This window comes from Herpailurus yagouaroundi, unplaced genomic scaffold, assembly GCF_014898765.1.
Source record: "Herpailurus yagouaroundi ecotype Mexico unplaced genomic scaffold, PumYag 77, whole genome shotgun sequence".
Classification (NCBI taxonomy): domain Eukaryota; kingdom Metazoa; phylum Chordata; class Mammalia; order Carnivora; family Felidae; genus Herpailurus; species Herpailurus yagouaroundi.
The window spans coordinates 84,951,090-84,969,510 of NW_024412388.1; the positions used below are offsets into that span (position 1 = coordinate 84,951,090).

At 37.2% G+C, this 18,421-nt stretch overlaps 1 protein-coding gene across 5 annotated transcripts in view; it reads left to right on the forward strand.

The window, feature by feature from the left end:
• SNX7 (sorting nexin 7) overlaps window positions 1-18,421 on the forward strand; it is a 224,784-nt gene that overhangs the window by 106,485 nt on the left and 99,878 nt on the right. For all 5 annotated transcript variants that reach the window (XM_040471067.1, XM_040471066.1, XM_040471065.1 and 2 more), the window contains 2 exons: window positions 2,051-2,250; window positions 5,014-5,100. In XM_040471067.1, the coding sequence (XP_040327001.1) occupies window positions 2,051-2,250; window positions 5,014-5,100 (287 nt within the window). The remainder of the gene's footprint in view (window positions 1-2,050; window positions 2,251-5,013; window positions 5,101-18,421) is intronic.

The following is an 18,421-nucleotide window of genomic DNA, read 5'->3' on the forward strand; positions in this document are numbered from 1 at the left end:
GCAGAGAGAGAGGGAGACACAGAATCGGAAACAGGCTCCAGGCTCCGAGTCATCAGCCCAGAGCCTGACGCGGGGCTCGAACTCACGGACCGCGAGATCGTGACCTGGCTGAAGTCGGACGCTTAACCGACTGCGCCACCCAGGCGCCCCCAAACTTTTGACATTTTAATAGTTTAATTTAGAGGAATATGCCAGATATCAACTAACTCTAATGAGTAGTAAGATGATTAAATACAGAGAGAATTTCATCGTATTTGATGGATGTTAGAGAAAAAATATTCACTACTTCTACATTCTCTACCATAAAAAGCCATCTTTGAAAGATGATAGCATATCAGGGTGCCTGGGTGGCTCAGTTGGTTAAGTGTCTGACTCTTTACTTCAGCTTAGGTAATGATCTCATGGTTTTTGGGATCAAGTCCTGTGTTGGACTCTGCATTGACAGCACAGAACCTGCTTGGGATTCTTGCCCTCTCTCTCTGTTCTTCCCCCTGCACATGCATGTGTTCTCTCTCCTTCTCTCTCTCTCTCTCTCTCTCTCAAAATAAATAAACTTTAAAAAAAAGAAGGATGATATTATAAACGCAAAAGTGTAAAAATATTCAGATTTTGAAATGAAATACAAATTTTTGAATTAATGGCTTATCAAGCATTGAATAGTCTTTGTTGTTCATTCACTAATACAAAAATATTTATTGAACACATTCTGTATCAGGCTTTGAGATAAAAGAAAATGAGACCCAGCCCCTGTTTTAAGGAGCATATGGCCTAGGAGCATATGATTTATGCAAGCAATTATAATAGAATGGGATAATACAAGTATAAAATTATGATAGGCTTTAATAGAAGTGTAAAATTATGATCGGTTCATTGGGGACAGGGCATATACAATGTTTTGGAACAGAATCCGAAGGAATTTATTTGTAGTAGTATTTACTAGTATTTGTGCTAGTATTTAAAGGATTAGAAGTAGTTTGTCAAATGGTAGAAATGGTAAAGGGCAAGGCAAAGGGGTATGTGTAATGTTTAAATGAGGAGAAATCATGAGATAGTTATGAATGAGTAATTATCATGGCCTGAATTGAACTATTTTGGGGGAAGAATCTCAAGAGTTGGACCCAGAGAGACAATGTAGGGACTTTCTAATTTAGCTAAGAAGCTTCAGTGTTATATACTGTGACAAAAATTGAAAGAGGAAGAATAGTTATAAGTCCCTTACAGAAGTGTACATTACAGACGCTGATGAGCTGATGACAGTGGAAATAAGGATAGATAGGTAGATAGGTAGAAAAATAGAGGGATGAATGGATGGATAGACAGATGGATAGATAGATAAGTATTAAGAAATATTGAAACTGGTTGGGGCGCCCGGGTGGCGCAGTCGGTTAAGCGTCCGACTTCAGCCAGATCACGATCTCGCAGTCCGTGAGTTCGAGCCCCGCGTCAGGCTCTGGGCTGATGGCTCGGAGCCTGGAGCCTGTTTCTGATTCTGTGTCTCCCTCTCTCTCTGCCCCTCCCCCGTTCATGCTCTGTCTCTCTCTGTCCCAAAAATAAATAAACGTTGAAAAAAAAAAAAAAGAAATATTGAAACTGGTGATTGGCTCTGTGCAGGTATGAGTATAGGATGATACCCATTTTTGCTTTGAGATCACTGGAAACAATTACTCTTAGGTAGGATATGTAATCAGGAGAAGGGAGAAAGAAGACAAGCTTGTTTAGGTAATGTTGCCTATGAGACACTCAGGTGTAGTTTATTTGGTAGGCAGAGTTCCATGATAGATATGGTGATCGTATACTCTGTCTTCCAAGCCAGGATACTTTAGAGAATGAAAAAGGATGCTATTGCTGGTTACACATAGACAGTAGTCATTCAAGGACTGACCTGAGTGGATTGGAATTGCTGCCAATTTAATGAAAGTTGATAGCCATCTTCTTATGTTCATTTAGAAGAACATATGCACGATGAGAAAAATAAGGTCTTTTCTTACTGTCTATAATTCACAGATTTTTAAAACTTCTGTAAATTGAGGAGCTTAATTTTTGTTTTTAGAATATTCTGATGAAATGAAAGAATATGGCCCAATTCATATTCTGTGGTCAGCGTCAGAAGAAGATCTGGTTGATACTCTAAAAGGGATTGCCAGCTGTATTGACAAATGCTCTAAGGCCACTGAAAAACGGATGTCTGGACTCTCAGAGGCCCTGCTTCCTGTAGTACATGAGTATGTGCTTTATAGTGAAATGTTAATGGTAAGAACACCTTATACTTTTACCTTAGTCCCTGACCTGATTATAAGCTTTATAAAGGTAGTTTCTATTTCAGTTTTTTTCACCACTATTTTCCCATCCTGCAGAATGCTTTGCATATAGATGTTCAATAAATATTAGTTCACTATGTGAATGATATGACAAGTAGAAGTATATGTTAATAAAAGACAGGAATACTCAATAGCCACAATAATGTACATTACACATAGATTTGAAACATCTTCAGTCAAGATTTATATAGAGAATATGATTCATTTTTCCAAGCCTTTAAAATTTTACTTAAAAAATTTTTAGTGCTTTAGAGATTTCTTTTCATGAAAGAGTTCTTTTACCCCTTCTAGGTACATTTGATTTAGCAATGTATTTACTATCATTATGTACAAAGTACTTGAGTAGGATTTTGATGTTTGTTCTGTCTTCTGGATGCTTCTAAAAAGAAATCCTTCAAGTTAAAATGTTTTATTTCACTATTTGCAAAGGCTTTTATTCCTCTTATATCAAAGTTTTATATTTAACCTCCTCAGTTCAAGTTAAGGTTTCCAGATATTTGGGATTTAGCAATGCTATCTGCAAAGTTAATGTTTTTCATCCTGTATTATGTTCTGCTCACAGCACCTTGCACAAACTGATACCCTCAGGGTTGTTGTGTTTTAGCGTGGCAATGGGAGAAGGAGCCCACTTGCATTCAGATATAGTCCATTTCTTCTGCTATTTATATTTGGAGCCGTGTCTGTTTTCATGTACTCTTGGTTTGGGGATTTTTTTTTTTTTTAATTTTGCTTCTGTCTTGGTAAGAAAAGCTCTCTTAGCCTTTCAGCATGAGATCTGCCTCTTTCTCACGGTTAGGTTTTTCTTTCACAGTCATTAAATATTTTGTAGATATTTCATGTTGCTGCTGTTACTTGACTTTATTAGGGTCTTCTATAAACAAACACTTCTTGCTTCCCAAAGGCCTCTAACATTTCACTGCTGAGGAGTCTCCTCCTTGTCTCCATCAATTTCCTTGGCTACATTTCATTGTTTTACTTCATTATTGATAGCCCCCTTGTGTGGTTGTTGAAAGAGATCTGATTTGTATAATTAAAAATAGTATATTCTTCTCCCTTAATTAGATGTGTTTTTCTCTTTATTATGTCAAGATGAAAATTATGTAATTTAAGTCATATATCATTAAAGGTGTGGAAAAATTATAATAGCAACCAGAAGAATTATTTTATAGGTTCTCATTTGATTATATTACTTTGTAGACTCCTAAAGCATAATCAGTAGCAATTTATATTGCAGTTCTGGCTGTGTTTTATATTGGAATGTTTTCTTCAATGTGAGCTAAAATGATGAAGTATAGACCTTGACAAAATGATTAAACTTGTGTAATCTTACTAGTTGTCTTCTGAAGCAAACTCTTACTTAAAATATTTCTACCTATGTGAAGCACAGTACTTCGTATTTATGAAAACAGACCTTAAATAAATGAGACTAAATTGTAGTATGTGTCATTTGGGTTAGAGATAGGAAGGGGTTCCTGATATTAGTGGTAATGAAACACTGAAATAAATATAAAAGATATGTAGTAATTACCTGAATTTTCTATTGATTTCTTTGAAAACAGGAGAAAAGCTTATCTCTTTTGAGTGTTTTAGGAGTAATTCCGCCAGGCACAAAACTAGACTGAGTAATTTTGAGGATGCTTTTTATCCTTTGCCTCTCAGTTCCCACATACTCTGTCAAATTGTCTTGCCTCCATTTAACTGATTTGTTGGTAGGTTCTCCCCTTCCCCTGAAAACACCTGGAAGACCTATGCCTCATAAAGGCTTTTCTCATATATACTGTACTTTAACCCTTTCTGTTTGAATTTTTTACTTACCTGGAGTTAGCTTAACTTTTTCCTTAACCTCTTTAGGCCTCTTGTGTTCATTATCACAATTTTATGATTTCAACTAATATTTTGAAAACCTGTGAAAGATGAGTACAAATAAAAAGAGTTGTTGTGTCTATAAAGCCTAAGTAGCAGGTCTTGGGAGAAAAATGAGTCACCAGGGGAAACACATTGTAAAAGGCTGGCAAACATTATAAAAGATGAAGGTGAAATCTGCACTCACATTCCTTCACAAGGGTGTTTTAAAGTTTAAGGATACCGAAACGTGAATTCATGGTTATTTGAGAAAACAGGATGGAACTCTTCTCAGAGAAGAGGCTATAATTTCTCATCAAAAGCTTGACTAATTGACTAATATTTATATATTTTAAGCTAAAATAAAATCGCAAAATGTGAGTTCACACTTCAGTTTTCTGATTCCCCACTGTAATTAAAAACTCTTTAATTAACCATGTCTTTGGAATCGAGTAAGTGTGCTGCAAATTATTATAGACACTTTAGGTGAGAGGCCCGTGTGACCTCTCAACTGCCACCAGATTATACCATAGTATATATTTTCAGTGCTCCCACTGATTTTTTGATTGATTATTTGTTTTCTTTTTTTCTCTTTTTGAAGAACTGTATATGTCTAGAGTGCTCCAGTAAAATGTGCATTGGGAAAACTCATAAAAAGTTTATGAAGAAAATTCTCTTACATACTTGCTTTCAGTTTAACTTTTAGAGATTAAACAAATTTGTTTGTCATTATATCCCCAAATGACTGATGAGTTGGGAAGCGATGCCACTTATATTCTAAAATGTATATTTCTTCATAAAAATATTATAAACCAAAGTACAACTTATTCCATCCCTGTGTTTTGATATGAAGGGTGTTATGAAAAGGAGAGACCAAATACAAGCAGAACTGGATTCCAAAGTGGAAGCTTTGACCTATAAAAAGGCAGATACTGATCTGGTAAGTTTTTAAGTGTCTTGATACACTCATATAGATTTCATTTTCTAAAATGTTTATTAGCTGTGTAAAGCTCCATTGTGTGCTTGCTTTTAAGGATTCAGTAGATGATACTAAACTTTCTTCTAGAAAACAAATTCTACATTGAATACCCAGTGAATCTACAAGTTTAACAATGATGCTTTTCTGCCTGTCTTACATTGTCTCTTATGATAAGTAAAGTATGAAGTTAATTTTTTTAAATTAGAATATTATAAGAAGGTATGGAAAGCGCCTAGTAGTTTTCCAGAAGGTTAGTGAGCACTCAGGAAATAAATCAACTTTTTGCTCATTTTATAAGCAAACGGTTATATAAAGTAGGTCGGTGTTCCTATACACTTTTTCTAGTTATTTTAAAAACCTTTATGGAGGAAGTGTCTTTGATTTCAAGTTTTATCCTTTCCTTGCAATACATTTTAATGGAAAATTTCAAACATAAAAAGTGATATGATGAACTCGTGTACCCATCACTGAGCATTATTAATGTCCAAAATGTTGTCCAACTTTCTTCATCTTTCTCTTTCCTCACCTTTTTTTTTCCGAAATGTTCCCATGTAAATTCCAGACATTATATTATCACCCACAGCATTTTAGTGTTTATATTTTATGGTCTTTGCGTCTCTTCAGGGTACTACTTTCAGCTTGGAATTATTTTTCTCACTTTAAAATTGAGAAAGAGGCTTTCAAGGTAGAGTAACTTGCCCAAGTTCGTATAGTTCTTGAAGCAGAAGTTGGATTGGAGGTGGTGGTATCACTTGCCATCCTCAGAGCCTGCTGCCTCCCAGAGAGCAAGTATAGATGTGGGGAAAATTGAGTATTACTTTGATTAACTTCTCCTGAGTTCTGTATGAAGCAGACCTTCTTACTCTTTTTATCTTTAATTTAAGGATTTTGTCAGTAATGAGTATGATATTGAGTGTGCGTATGGCAGGTGAGTGGGGAGTTCTTGAAACCACCCATTTGTCTGTAGTATCCTAGCCCCCATCCCAGCCTGGCTTGGGACTCAGCCTCCCTCTTCTCTGTTTTAATTTTCTCCCTTACTTTAATCATTTTCTAACAGAAGATAGGATTTCATACTTACTGGTTTTCTTTGTATTGTCTTTCTTTCTCTTTCCCCCAGTCCATTATGTATGCAGCTTAAAGCCAGGAATTTTTTTTATTTGTTCCCTGAAGTGCTCTCAGCCCCTAAAACAGTGCCTTATACTTGGTAATCAATCAATCAATCAGTCAATATTTAGTGAATAAATGAATGAATGAAAATGGCAGTGACTACTCTGATTCACAAAAATACACTGAAGGCTTAAAGCAAGAAGTCTCTACAAATTCAGACTTTGTGTAGAACACTGAGACTTCACTAAGAAGGGACTATGAATATCCTTGTTTTTCTAGACTATTTTTGTTTTTCAAACTCAAGTTCATTCTCCTGAGTGGAATGTGAATGGGCAGTGGTGGGCTGTAGTGGACAGAGTAGGAGAATGGCATCTGAGAGAGAAAATAAATAATGGAAAATGTAGAGCCAATGGAGCTAGTACTCAAGATTAGGAGAAAAAAGAGGAAAACCAAGGTTAACCTTTTCTTCACAATAAGGTGTGTGTGTGTGTGTGTGTGTGTGTGTGTGTGTGTGTGTGTGTGTAAATTTAAAGAGTCACTTGGCAAGAACAAAAAGTGGGCACATGTGCAGAAATTATAATTGTATCTTTTGAACTGTGGATTCTTTTTATTAAGTAATTTTTAAAGATACTGAAATTAGCAATTAGATAAAATTTGCCCTTGACTAAATACTAGAAAAAGTACAGTATTTTAAAGTTTCAGGAGAATAGTTAAATGGCTTAAAAATCAAGCATCTGTTCAGAATGGTTTATATTCATATTTTAAATTGAAAGGAAGAGTAGTTGAGATGGTTCCAACCACAAAAATACAGGAAAAAATAGCTTGGGCCCAAATATGGCTAGGCTTTCCCAACTCAACTAAAAAAACACATTTTTTTTTCATTTGACTTGCAAATATTTTGTCTTTTGCTCTATAAAAATTTCCTTGATATCTCATTATAACCTAATGATCCATCTGTATTTATGATTTCATTTTATGTGTATGTGTCATATCCACTATAAAGTATTTTTTACCTAGTTATCCGCTATGTTGTAAGATTGGGGAACTTTGAAACTTTAATTATCTGCATTATATTCTGTAAGATATTTTAAATGAAGATTTGAAACAGGCACATTTAACAGACGTTACAAATGTTTTTTTTGTTGTTGTTAGCCATCAAAACAGATCCTTTCTAAAACATATAAGGACTAATTTAATGATTTATGAATGGTACCATTTACATTTTCAAGCAGTTTGTTTACAGGCCTCACTTCCAAATCCCTGTGTGTTATGATGGTATCTTTGGGAGAAACCTTCCAGGGTTACTCTCAAAATGAACCTGCCATGATTGGTCACAGAACAACCAAAGGGAAGTTGCTTAGAAATATGCAGGATAGGGTCACCATGGAAACGCGCCCTTGTGAGGTCCTTCCAAGGAGCCATCCTTTGCAGTCACCATGGCGACCCTGGCAGAGAACTGAATATAGCAATCTAGCCTGGTTGTTTACCATGGCAACTCAAGCAGGGCCACTTTGGAGACAACCCTGGGGCCATTTCTATGGAGACCTGCCAGGGTTGCCTTTAGAGGCTCCCTCAAAGTCACCTTTGGGTGGGATGCTATATGCATACCCAGCAAAGCAACTCACAATGAAAAGGTCAGTGAAATGAAGTTTTACCAAGGAGGGCAAAAACTAGGAGAGTAAATTAGTAGTGGTGTAACATTCCAGAGGTCCTTTTGGACATACCAGGTGACTTCTATGTGGGCTTTGTGGCATACAAAAATAGGGTTCTGGTCTTTTACCCTGCCTGTAATTTTGTAAATGCTGTAAATTGACAATAATGGTATTACTGTTACTCTTCCTTATCACAAAAATATACCCACAAAAATGATGTGTTTTCTTGCAAACCGAAACAGTGTTTTAGAGTGAATTATTTTATTCATTTTCTGGGTAGTTGTAAAGTGACAGCTTACAGTTTATGAGTTTTTGGTTTTTTTTTAAGTTTATTTATTTACGTTGAGAGAGAGAGAGAGAGTTAGCTGCAGAGGGGCAGAGAGAGAGAGAGAATCCCAAGCAGCCTCCACATTGCCACCGTGGAGCCTGATGTAGGGCTTGAACTCAGAAACCATGAGATCATGACCTGAGCCGAAATCTAAAGTTGGACACTTAACCGACTGATCCACCCAGGCACCCCAGAGTTTGTGGTTTGTAGTTCTTATCTCGCACAACAATAAAATTAATGGTTGCAAAATGACCTAAACTCAGTAAAGACTTTCAGAATACCTATTCGAAGGTCGATTCAGCTGTTCATTTAGATTTTTGACATTTAGGCTTTGGAATTAGACCTAGGATCCAATCCTAGCTCATCTGATTATTAAGTCTGTGACCTACAACATGTTTCCTACCTTCTTGTAGCCTTATTTTATCATGTATAATTTGGGGAAATTAGTAGTACCTTTCTAATTAGATTTTGTTTAAGGATTAAATGATACAATGGAAGTAAATCATTTAAATCATAGTAAGCACTCAGTGGTTGTTAGCTGTTGTTATTTTGATGACTTTATAGAAGTAATATTTGAGATGGCTCCTGTAAAATGACTTCAGCATTGTTCCTTGGAGAGCAAGGAGCATATTTCATGCAGACTTGGTATTATGAAAAGTAGTAAAAGCTCAAAAAGCATGCCAAAGTGAGAAAACTAGGCTGATATATAGAGAACAGATACAGGGGAGATGAGATGTGGCTGTAAAAGAAGGGCATAGTCAGATAGGAAGAGAGACTTGCTATTTGTCAGCAGGAGGAATATGGACTTTATCCTTTGGGCAGCGTGGATCCAGTGAGAGCCTGGACTGACGAGGTAGTAGTGGAGTTGCAGTGAGAATAAATTTGAGAGAAATATAGGTGAAAGATCGAATCTGTCGCACTTAAGAAGGAAGGGAAGCCAGTGTTTCAAGTTGTTAGTGACTCTTCACATTGCTAGCTTGCAGGGAGGGCAAGGATGCCTGGCTGGCTCAGTAGGTAGAGTACGAAACCCTTGATCTCAGGGTCGTGAGTTTGAACCCCCACATTGGATAGAGAGATTACTTAAAAAATGAAAAAAAAAAAAGAAAATTAGGGCAAATAATGGCTCTATAGACTAAATTATAGCATATAAAAGGGAGAAAAAAATTAGAGATCTACAACTTTATGTCATGATAAGATGAACTTTAAGATAGAGATACTCAATGAAAGCTATCCGCAAATGTGGTTGAGTATCTACTGTAAGAGAGACACCATTGCAAGCATTGGGGATATAGCAGTCAAGAAAACAGGCCCACATTCTAGTGGATGGAGACAATTGTAAATAACTAATTAATTAAAATTTAAGTTGACTGTCTTGTAGTGATAAGTGTGGAGAAGAGGGAGTGTTTGGGAATAGTGCAATTTAATATTGGGGGTCAGGAAAGTTACTACCAAGAAGTTGATTAAGTAAAACCTGAAAGAGGTGAGATGTTGAACCATATGGATATCTGGGAGAAGAGCATTTCAGGCAGAGTCAATAAGTGCAAAGTATAAATATGCTTGCACGTTTCAGGAAAAGCCTGGAGACTCGTGTTACTGGAATAGAATGAGCAAGTGAAAGAGTTGGAGGAAATGAGGTCAGAGGGGTCAGATCATGAAGTTTGGTCTCAGTGAAATAGGAAGACGGCTGAACTGAGGAGTAACACATTCAGACATAAGCTATAAAACAATTACTGTGCTCAGGAAAGATAGGACATAACATATATGTGGTGTGTGCATGGGATAGGAGAACACCCCAGCTGGAGACCAGCTCTTACAATCCCAGTGACACATGATAGCTTGGACCAGGGTGAAAATGGTGTGAAGTGGTCAGATTCTAAGTACATTCTCAAGGTAGAGCTCTTTGCTATTTGGAGAACTGTGGATTCTGAGCACCTAAGGATGATACCAAGGTTTTGGGACTGAGTAGTTGGAAGGTAAGAATTGGCATTAATTGAAACAAGGAAGACTTTAGAAGGGACAGGTTTAGTGGAGAAGATGAAGAAATCAGATTTGGACATTTAAGATTGATGTGCCTATGAGATACCCAAGTGGAGATTTTGAATAAGGAGGTGCATAGAAAAATCCTTATAAAAATCCAGAGGCCAAGGCAGGGATTCAGCTGGAGATACGTATTTGGCAGATGTTAGCCGATAGTATTTAAAGCATGAGATTTGTTGAAGTCGCTAATGGGTGGGGAAAAAAGAGGTCCCAGGACTTAGTGGGATTGAGCCTTGGCATATTCCAGTATTAAAAACCGGAGAAGGAATAGCTGGTGAGGAGAAGGGAAGGGAATTTATCTAGCTTTGGCTGGTGGTAAATGATGGAGCCAACAAGATGAACTCAACAGATTTATTTAGGGTCATTCAATTTTTTTTTAACCACTTCTCCATTTATGAGGCATTTATAAAAACAGCCCGATGGAGAATAATTAAGATAAGTATAGCTAACAAAATATTTCAAGAGAAATCGAAAGTTGTATTATGTGCTCCAATACAGAAGATACTCAATGAAATACATATTGTTCAGTCAAAGTAAGAGAATTTTGACTATGGAGATAAAAGTACAGCAATAACCGAGATAATGAGGACAACTCAGATATTTGGAGGAACTTGTGGTTTTTGCAGTTTAGTTATTAAGATTTCAGAGTCAGAGCTTCTGTTTGAAAATGCTTATTCACTTCACTGCTTAACTGCAAGATAAATAAGGGTTCATCTGTGGTGCTAAATAATGCTGCATTTCCATTTTATTTTTGTTTTTATTTTTGAATGGATGATTTATAGTTTTCCACTCAAAGCAGCATTCAAATATAAATGAATATGAATACATTTGACATTTAGCAATATGTGCATTGAATCTGAAAGTTGGATCTAGATATAATGGCATAGCTGTTTAGCAGTATATTTATGTGAGCAAAAAAAATGCATTTTCATAAGATCATTATGATCTGCATTTGCATATAGCCACATTCAGTAGATGCAAACAGATACCAAATTTATTCAAGCTGGTCCTTGCTCTGTATGACTTGCTATTTTTGAACCGGTATTTTACTCTTATCCCCAAATAGTGGCTATTAATTTTCAGATGTTCTTGATGGTGTACTAAATGCTGCACAGAGAAAGATTGACTTTCCTCTAAGCTTCTAGGAGATGACAGTATTGACATAACTTTGTTTTTTGTGGTGGGAGGGGAGCGGAGGTCACCTCTCCCTATTTCGGATATTTATTGTCTTACCTCTCTCCCCTGACCTTTTTACAAATTTATTCCTTTCTATATGCCTCATTTCTTAGCATCTCATTTCCTCTCTGTCCTTCTTTTTTGGCTGTTTGCCTCTATGCGTGTGTCTCTCCCATACATGCAGGAACACAAATGTACACATACCACACTCCTCCAGTGGTAAAAGACACGACACTGTCCAGTGGAAGGAAAAGGGACTTTTTTCTTGTGTATTCATTTTATAATTTATTCTAGAAGGCATCCAACAGACTTGTCCTCATTTCTTCCTGGCCAGAGTTGTGAAAAATCCATGATCAAGTCAGTTACTTGGAGTGGGAATGTAGCCATCAGAACTGACTTAGATAAGCAACAGTATGCCTACTGATGCAAGTACCTGAAAAAATTGGGGCCCTTTCAGGTAGTAAGAAGAGGAGTGCAGCCTTGATTCTGGGTAAACAACTAATAAGCACGTGCCACAAATATACAGTGTGGGACATGTTGGAGTAGTATACCGCAGCTGGGTGGAAGTTAGGGATGGGAGAATAGGTGAGGCTATGTAATCAAGAAGGCCCTCAGCAGCCTCTCCTCCCAGAACAAAGTACCAGGCAGTACCTAGCATTCCTCTCCCTCTGTACCTTCATTGGCAGGCCTCTCATTCAGGGCATCATTGGTTTGAGGGGGGTGGGGGAGAAACATGTACTCCTATTTAATATAAACTTGTAAAGGATGCTAATGGATATTTAATTCAATGGTAAAACGGCGTGTCTGCCCTATCAATAAGAGTCTGTTGAGCCTAGGATCTCCATTAGAAATTCTGCCATACTACTACTTTTCCCCTCTGTCATTTGTTTTTATGCTCCTGCCACTTTTAAGTAGAGCTGTCTCTGCAAAGTATTTAATATGAGGTCTTCTTAAACCTGGTTGCAGAGTTTCATGTGATTTCATCCACACGCTGTGTGCCTGTGTCATTTTAGGCAAGTTACTTACACTCTCCTTGCCTTAATTTCCTCAACTATAATAGTTGTGGGGAATATCTTCCCTGGAGTGTTCTTAAATCTGCATCTGAAAACTCTTAGCCCAGTGCCTAATTAGTGTTAGATTGTAAATATTTTTATAAGCAATATTAGAAGAACTTTCTTTTTTTTTTTTATATATGAAATTTATTGTCAAATTGGTTTCCATACAACACCCAGTGCTCATCCCAAAAGGTGCCCTCCTCAATACCCATCTCCCTTTCAAGTAGACATTGTGTGTTTTGTTCTTCTAGATCAAAGTGTAAGTGGTAGCTATAATTTTGCTTCTTAGACCTTCACAATGTAATATATATACACACACACACACACACACATATATATACATATATACACATGTACATATATGTACATACATATATATACACACACACATATATATACATATATACACATGTATATATGTGTATATATGTATGTATGTATGTGTATATATGTGTGTGTGTGTGTGTGTGTGTGTGTGTGTATATATATATATGTATATGGGAGGCACCTGGGTGGCTCAGTGGCTTAAGTGTCTGACTTCGGCTCAGGTCATGATCTCGCAGTTTGTGAGTTCGAGCCCCTCCTCGGGCTCTGTGCTGATAGCTCAGAGCCTGGAGCCTGCTTCAGATTCTGTGTCTCCCTCCCTCTCTACCCCTCCCCCTCCCGTGCTCATGCTCTGTCTCTCTGTCTCTTAAAAAATAAATAAACAGTAAAAAAAAAATTTTTTTTTAAAGAGGCAGCAGTTAGCTTGGGCTAAAAAGTGACTGCTGTCACTGGCCCCACCTAGTCACTCTAGGTAATTGAATAGATACTTTAAAATGTATCTAAATTTGTACAGACTATCAACAAGTTGTGTTTTGGACTCCATAGAATTATTTTAACTAACCTATACCTGATGTTATGCCATTTATTTATAACGAGGAACATTCTAAGAAGAACCACAAATCCTTTATGATAAATGTCAATAGCACTAACTACATTTTATTTTTCATTTATGAGGATTCTTGAGAAAAGTTTCATTTATGTCTCAGCATCAGCAAAAGAGGATCTAATTTCTCCTCAGCCATTAGCTTGTTTTCAGCATATACACATCTTGGGTTTTATACCTGATCCCATCCCACTTTTTGCCATAGGCTATTGACAGCCCCAATTCAGATCCACTTCTCTCTAGCAAGTAACTGTGCCTTTTGTGTGTCAACCTTACCCAGGCTTTACCATGGTTTTTCCCTACTCTTATTTTCCCTTTATACTAATGCCTTTATCTTCTTACTGTGTTTAAGCTAGTTGTAGAGAAAACATTTTGAAGCCATCTCAAATCTAATATGGCACAGATGAGAAGCGTATTAATAAATAAGGACTAGAGGTAAAGTATTTCAAATCACCTCAAAAATCAACACATTTTTATAATATATATGCAACCAAAAAAAAACATTTTTAGTTTTTTTTTTTTGGGGGGGGGATCCACAAACACCATGTCTGTTGTGAATACAAACTTAATCACTGACTCACGTTAACTGTTACTCAGAAAATTAGGAGATACTTGGAGGTGAAGTGAAAAACTTGTATTATTTCCAGAATTTTTACCTATGAAATTCGCTTAAGGAATGTATTGCATATTAATGTTTACTTATTTGAAAAAAGAACACATAAACTTACAGTCTTGATGAATAAGGCTTGTGTATGTTTGTGGTGGGTGAGGGTGGAAGGAGGGTAGAGACAATGGAAGACTGTAGAAAAACAGAGGCAGTGTAACATTGTTGTGGATGATTTTCTAAAGGAAGATTGTTAGCTCTGTGTCTTTCTCCAGGAACATGTTTCCCCCCACTGTCTTAACCGCAACAGAAAAAGTAACAAATGGATAAGTAAGAGAAGTGATTTAAAATTCTAGTCATTTCTTCTCAGGATTTAAGAAATTCTACTTATGGTGCCCTTGTGGGTTTGTGGTTTTGTTTGTGGAGTTCTGCCCACCATAGATATAATAGTTTAAACAGTTTGCTGTCCCATATAGAAACTCAAAGTAGATTCAATTTCCTTTTAATTTAGGCTTTTTGTTAATAAGAAATGTGTCCTAAGGGTCTGTCTTACATATCTCTTTCACTCCCGGCCCTGCCTGGGCACTCAATAAATATTTGATTATGCTTAGAGCAATAACACACTGGGAGTCTGAAGCCTGGAGAGGGCTTTGATTCACTTTTACTTAACTTGTGACCTTAATCAGACATTAATTATTCTTTATCCATGAACATGCAGAAATAATGCTTACTTTGAAGAAAATTGTTTTGAAGATGAATTAATGTTTGTAAATCTAGAGCTTGTGTCAGTAAAAATTTTGGTAAGTTAGATGAAGAAAGTATAAAAGAATAATATGCTAGGGAATATATAATGGTATCATAAAGCATATTATTCAAAGTATGAATCATTTAAATGGCACTTCTGAAAATAAAATATATATATATATTTCCACAAAGAATAGAACCAGTAGTTTTTTCTTCCAGCGCAGTGCTGTTATCACTAAATTAAGTGCATTTTGATTTGTTATATTTCTAGGCTTTGAAAAGTAAGCATCTTCTCTCTATTCAATCATAGACAACAGGGCAGTAAATTTAGGAGGAGATACTTACTGGACTTTCAAAGAGGTTCTAGATCCAAATTGGTGTTTTCCCTTGTGTAAGTATATTTCACATCTATATGGTACCTATTGTGTGCCAGGCACTGTGCTAATCATTTGCATGTATTATTCAATGTACAACACGATAAGGTAGGTAGTAGTTTATTCCCATGTTATAGATGAGAAAATCAAGGACTAGATTGCCAATCAGCCGAGAGTTACTAGCTGCCTCCCTGTCCAAGCACTTGGCTGTGGGGAAATTGCAGTGACAGACTGACAAAGCCCCTTATCCTAAAGGTAATTATGGTCTAATTGAGAGGTACTGAAAATAAAAGAAAAAATAATAAATAAATGATTTTGATAGTTTAATAAATTAAATACATTTAGCTTATTTAATAATAAATAACTTAATAAATTATGAAGAGAATAAAACTGGGTGATGTGATAGAGACACAAGGAAGAGAAGAGAAGGCCTTTCTGAAAGGTAACATTGAAAGGACAGCTAGATGCTGATAAGGACCAATCCTTCCAAGATCTGGGCACTAGTGTTCCAAGAAGAAGAATCCATGCAAAGCTCTGAAATGGGAATGAGCCCTGCATGTTCCAGGAGCATAGTCATAGCTAGTGTAGCTGGAATATAGCAATGTCTGGAAATGAGGACTGAAAAAGCAGGGTAAGAAAACTTAGGTCTTGGGTTTTATTCTAGTCGCCGCGAGAGCCACCGAGAAGTTCCAAGCAGGGAATACTTACAATGTGAAATGTCCTGTGCTCTTAAATTTGGAATTTTTAAAATCTTGATTTGACAGACTTAAAGATAAGTTGTAAGTTCAGCTCAAAAATCTTTTTTTTTTTTCCCTTGAACCATTGGAAAGTACCTTGCAATCCTTATACTCATGACTCCTTGATGGTGCATGTTTCTCACAAACAAGGAAACTCTTCTACGTAGCCATAATACAACTAACAATATGCATACATTATCATTGAAACATGACTCTCATCTAATGCTCAGACACCATTCAAATTTTGCCAGTGTTTTATAATGTTGTTGACAGCATCTAGTTACATGTCTTCTTCAGTCTGGAGCAGTTCTTTAATCTTTCCGTGACTCTCATGACCATTACACCCTAGAGGCAAGTTATTGTGTAGTACACCTCCAATACCAACTTGTTTGGTTTTTCTTTAGGATTAGATTTAAGTTATCAGTCTTTGACGGGAATATTGCTCAGGTGATGCTGTGGCCTGTTCACTGATCTCTGTCAGGTGGCATAGGATTCTTATTTGGCCCATTAATGATGATGTCCTCTTTGATCACTTGATTAAGGTGATGTCCGCTCTGGCTCTGCACTCCTTTCCCTTTGTAAGTAATAAACATTTTGTGCGGAGCTACTTTGAGACTATATTATTACACTATTCCTTATCATACTTTAAACTTCCGGTTGATTCACATGTGTGTGTGTTGTGTGTGTGCTTGTGGTACTCTGTGTTAGTCAGTGGGTCTGTTACTGTCACTGTGTATTTTGACACGCAGACTGCACCCAGTTTGGCTAATAGGGCAATCTTCAAGCTGTTTTTTTCCCCTTTTGACACGTTCCCATCATTCTTTCTCATACAACAAGACATTTCAGCCTCTTTGTGTACTTTTCTTGCCCCAGCCCTGCAATCAACCTTTTCTCTAACAAGCCTTGGTTACTTTTAGTGGAAAAAATTATATTTAGAATACAGGATCTTGGTGTTAGATATGTTTGTTGCTATTGAGGTGTCACTAATTCCAAGACCTGAGTTGATAGAGATAGGAAATATATCTTTGTATAATGACACACACACACATTAAAATTTTTTTTAACATTTATTTATTTTTGAGAGAGACAGACAGAATGTGAGTGGGGGAGGGGCAGAGAGAGAGAGAGGGAGACATAGAATCTGAAGCAGGCTCCAGGCTCCAAGCTGTCAGCACAGAGCCTGATGTGGGAACCCATGAACCATGAGATCGTGACCTGAGCCGAAGTCGGGTATTTAACCAACTCAGCCACCCAGGTGCACCCCCCCCCCCCCAGTTTTAGATCTGTATTTATTTGTCTAATTATATATATTAAAAACAATTCATACCAATGCCTCCAATTAAAATTCGGTATCATAAGCATTCTCATTCTATCCTTATTTGTAGTCCCCTTTCTGACAATGAGAAACAGGTTCCCATTATCCTTCAGGTATCTACTTATTTGATCAATCCCTGTTTGTAACCAATCTCGCATGGCATCTTCTTTCCTAAGTACCTCACTCCGCTTGTTTTTTTTTTTTTTACCGCATGCTGGGCCACACCCATGCAAGAGCATCTTTACACTCTAGGATTCTGTTTCCTCATGCCGGCCCTCCTCTTCCCCCGCAATAAGGCACCCTCCTCAACCTGACTGGGCTGTTACTTCCGATTCCAGACTACTTTTTGCAGGGACTGCTTCGTCATGTTGCAGATGCTTTGATATCCTGCTCTGGGCCACCATGACTTTGTCTCCCTTCCTCCGTCGGCATGGACGCCAGCTTTGCTCTATCCCACCAAATAAGTTTCAGGACAGAATTGTTCAGGAAGAGAAAGGAAAAGGAAGAACTTGTAGGTGCTTTCAAATGCTCACTCTGTTTCCTGGATGGGAAACAAAAAGACCTGCTGAGCCCCGTACAGTAGGAAGATGATGATGTCATAACCTAAGGTGGTAGTAGTGGAGATTTTGATAAGAAAGGTTAAGTGATTTGTCCACAGTTATATACCTAGTTAAATAGCAGATCCAGACCTATAACCTGGCACCGCACACCCTGGTCTCTTGTAAACACTATTTTTTTTTTTTTCTGAGAGTAGGGCAGAAGCTCAGAATATTTAAAGACAAGTAACAATCGTTGTCTACTAAAATCAAAACAAAAGAATTTTAAGAGTTTAGCACTTTCTCCTTTTATCCCCTCCAAAAAAATCATATTTAGAATTCATAATACATTGGAAATTGCAACTTGAAAATACTCTGAAACATACAGAGTTGTGATGATCTCAGAAAGTTGAAATTCTTTCTTTTCTTCTTTGAAAGAATTATCATATGGGCGCCTGGGTGGCGCAGTCGGTTAAGCGTCCGACTTCAGCCAGGTCACGATCTCGCGGTCCGTGAGTTCGAGCCCCGCGTCAGGCTCTGGGCTGATGGCTCAGAGCCTGGAGCCTGTTTCCGATTCTGTGTCTCCCTCTCTCTCTGCCCCTCCCCCGTTCATGCTCTGTCTCTCTCTGTCGCAAAAATAAATAAACGTTGAAAAAAAAAATTAAAAAAAAAAAAAAAAGAAAGAATTA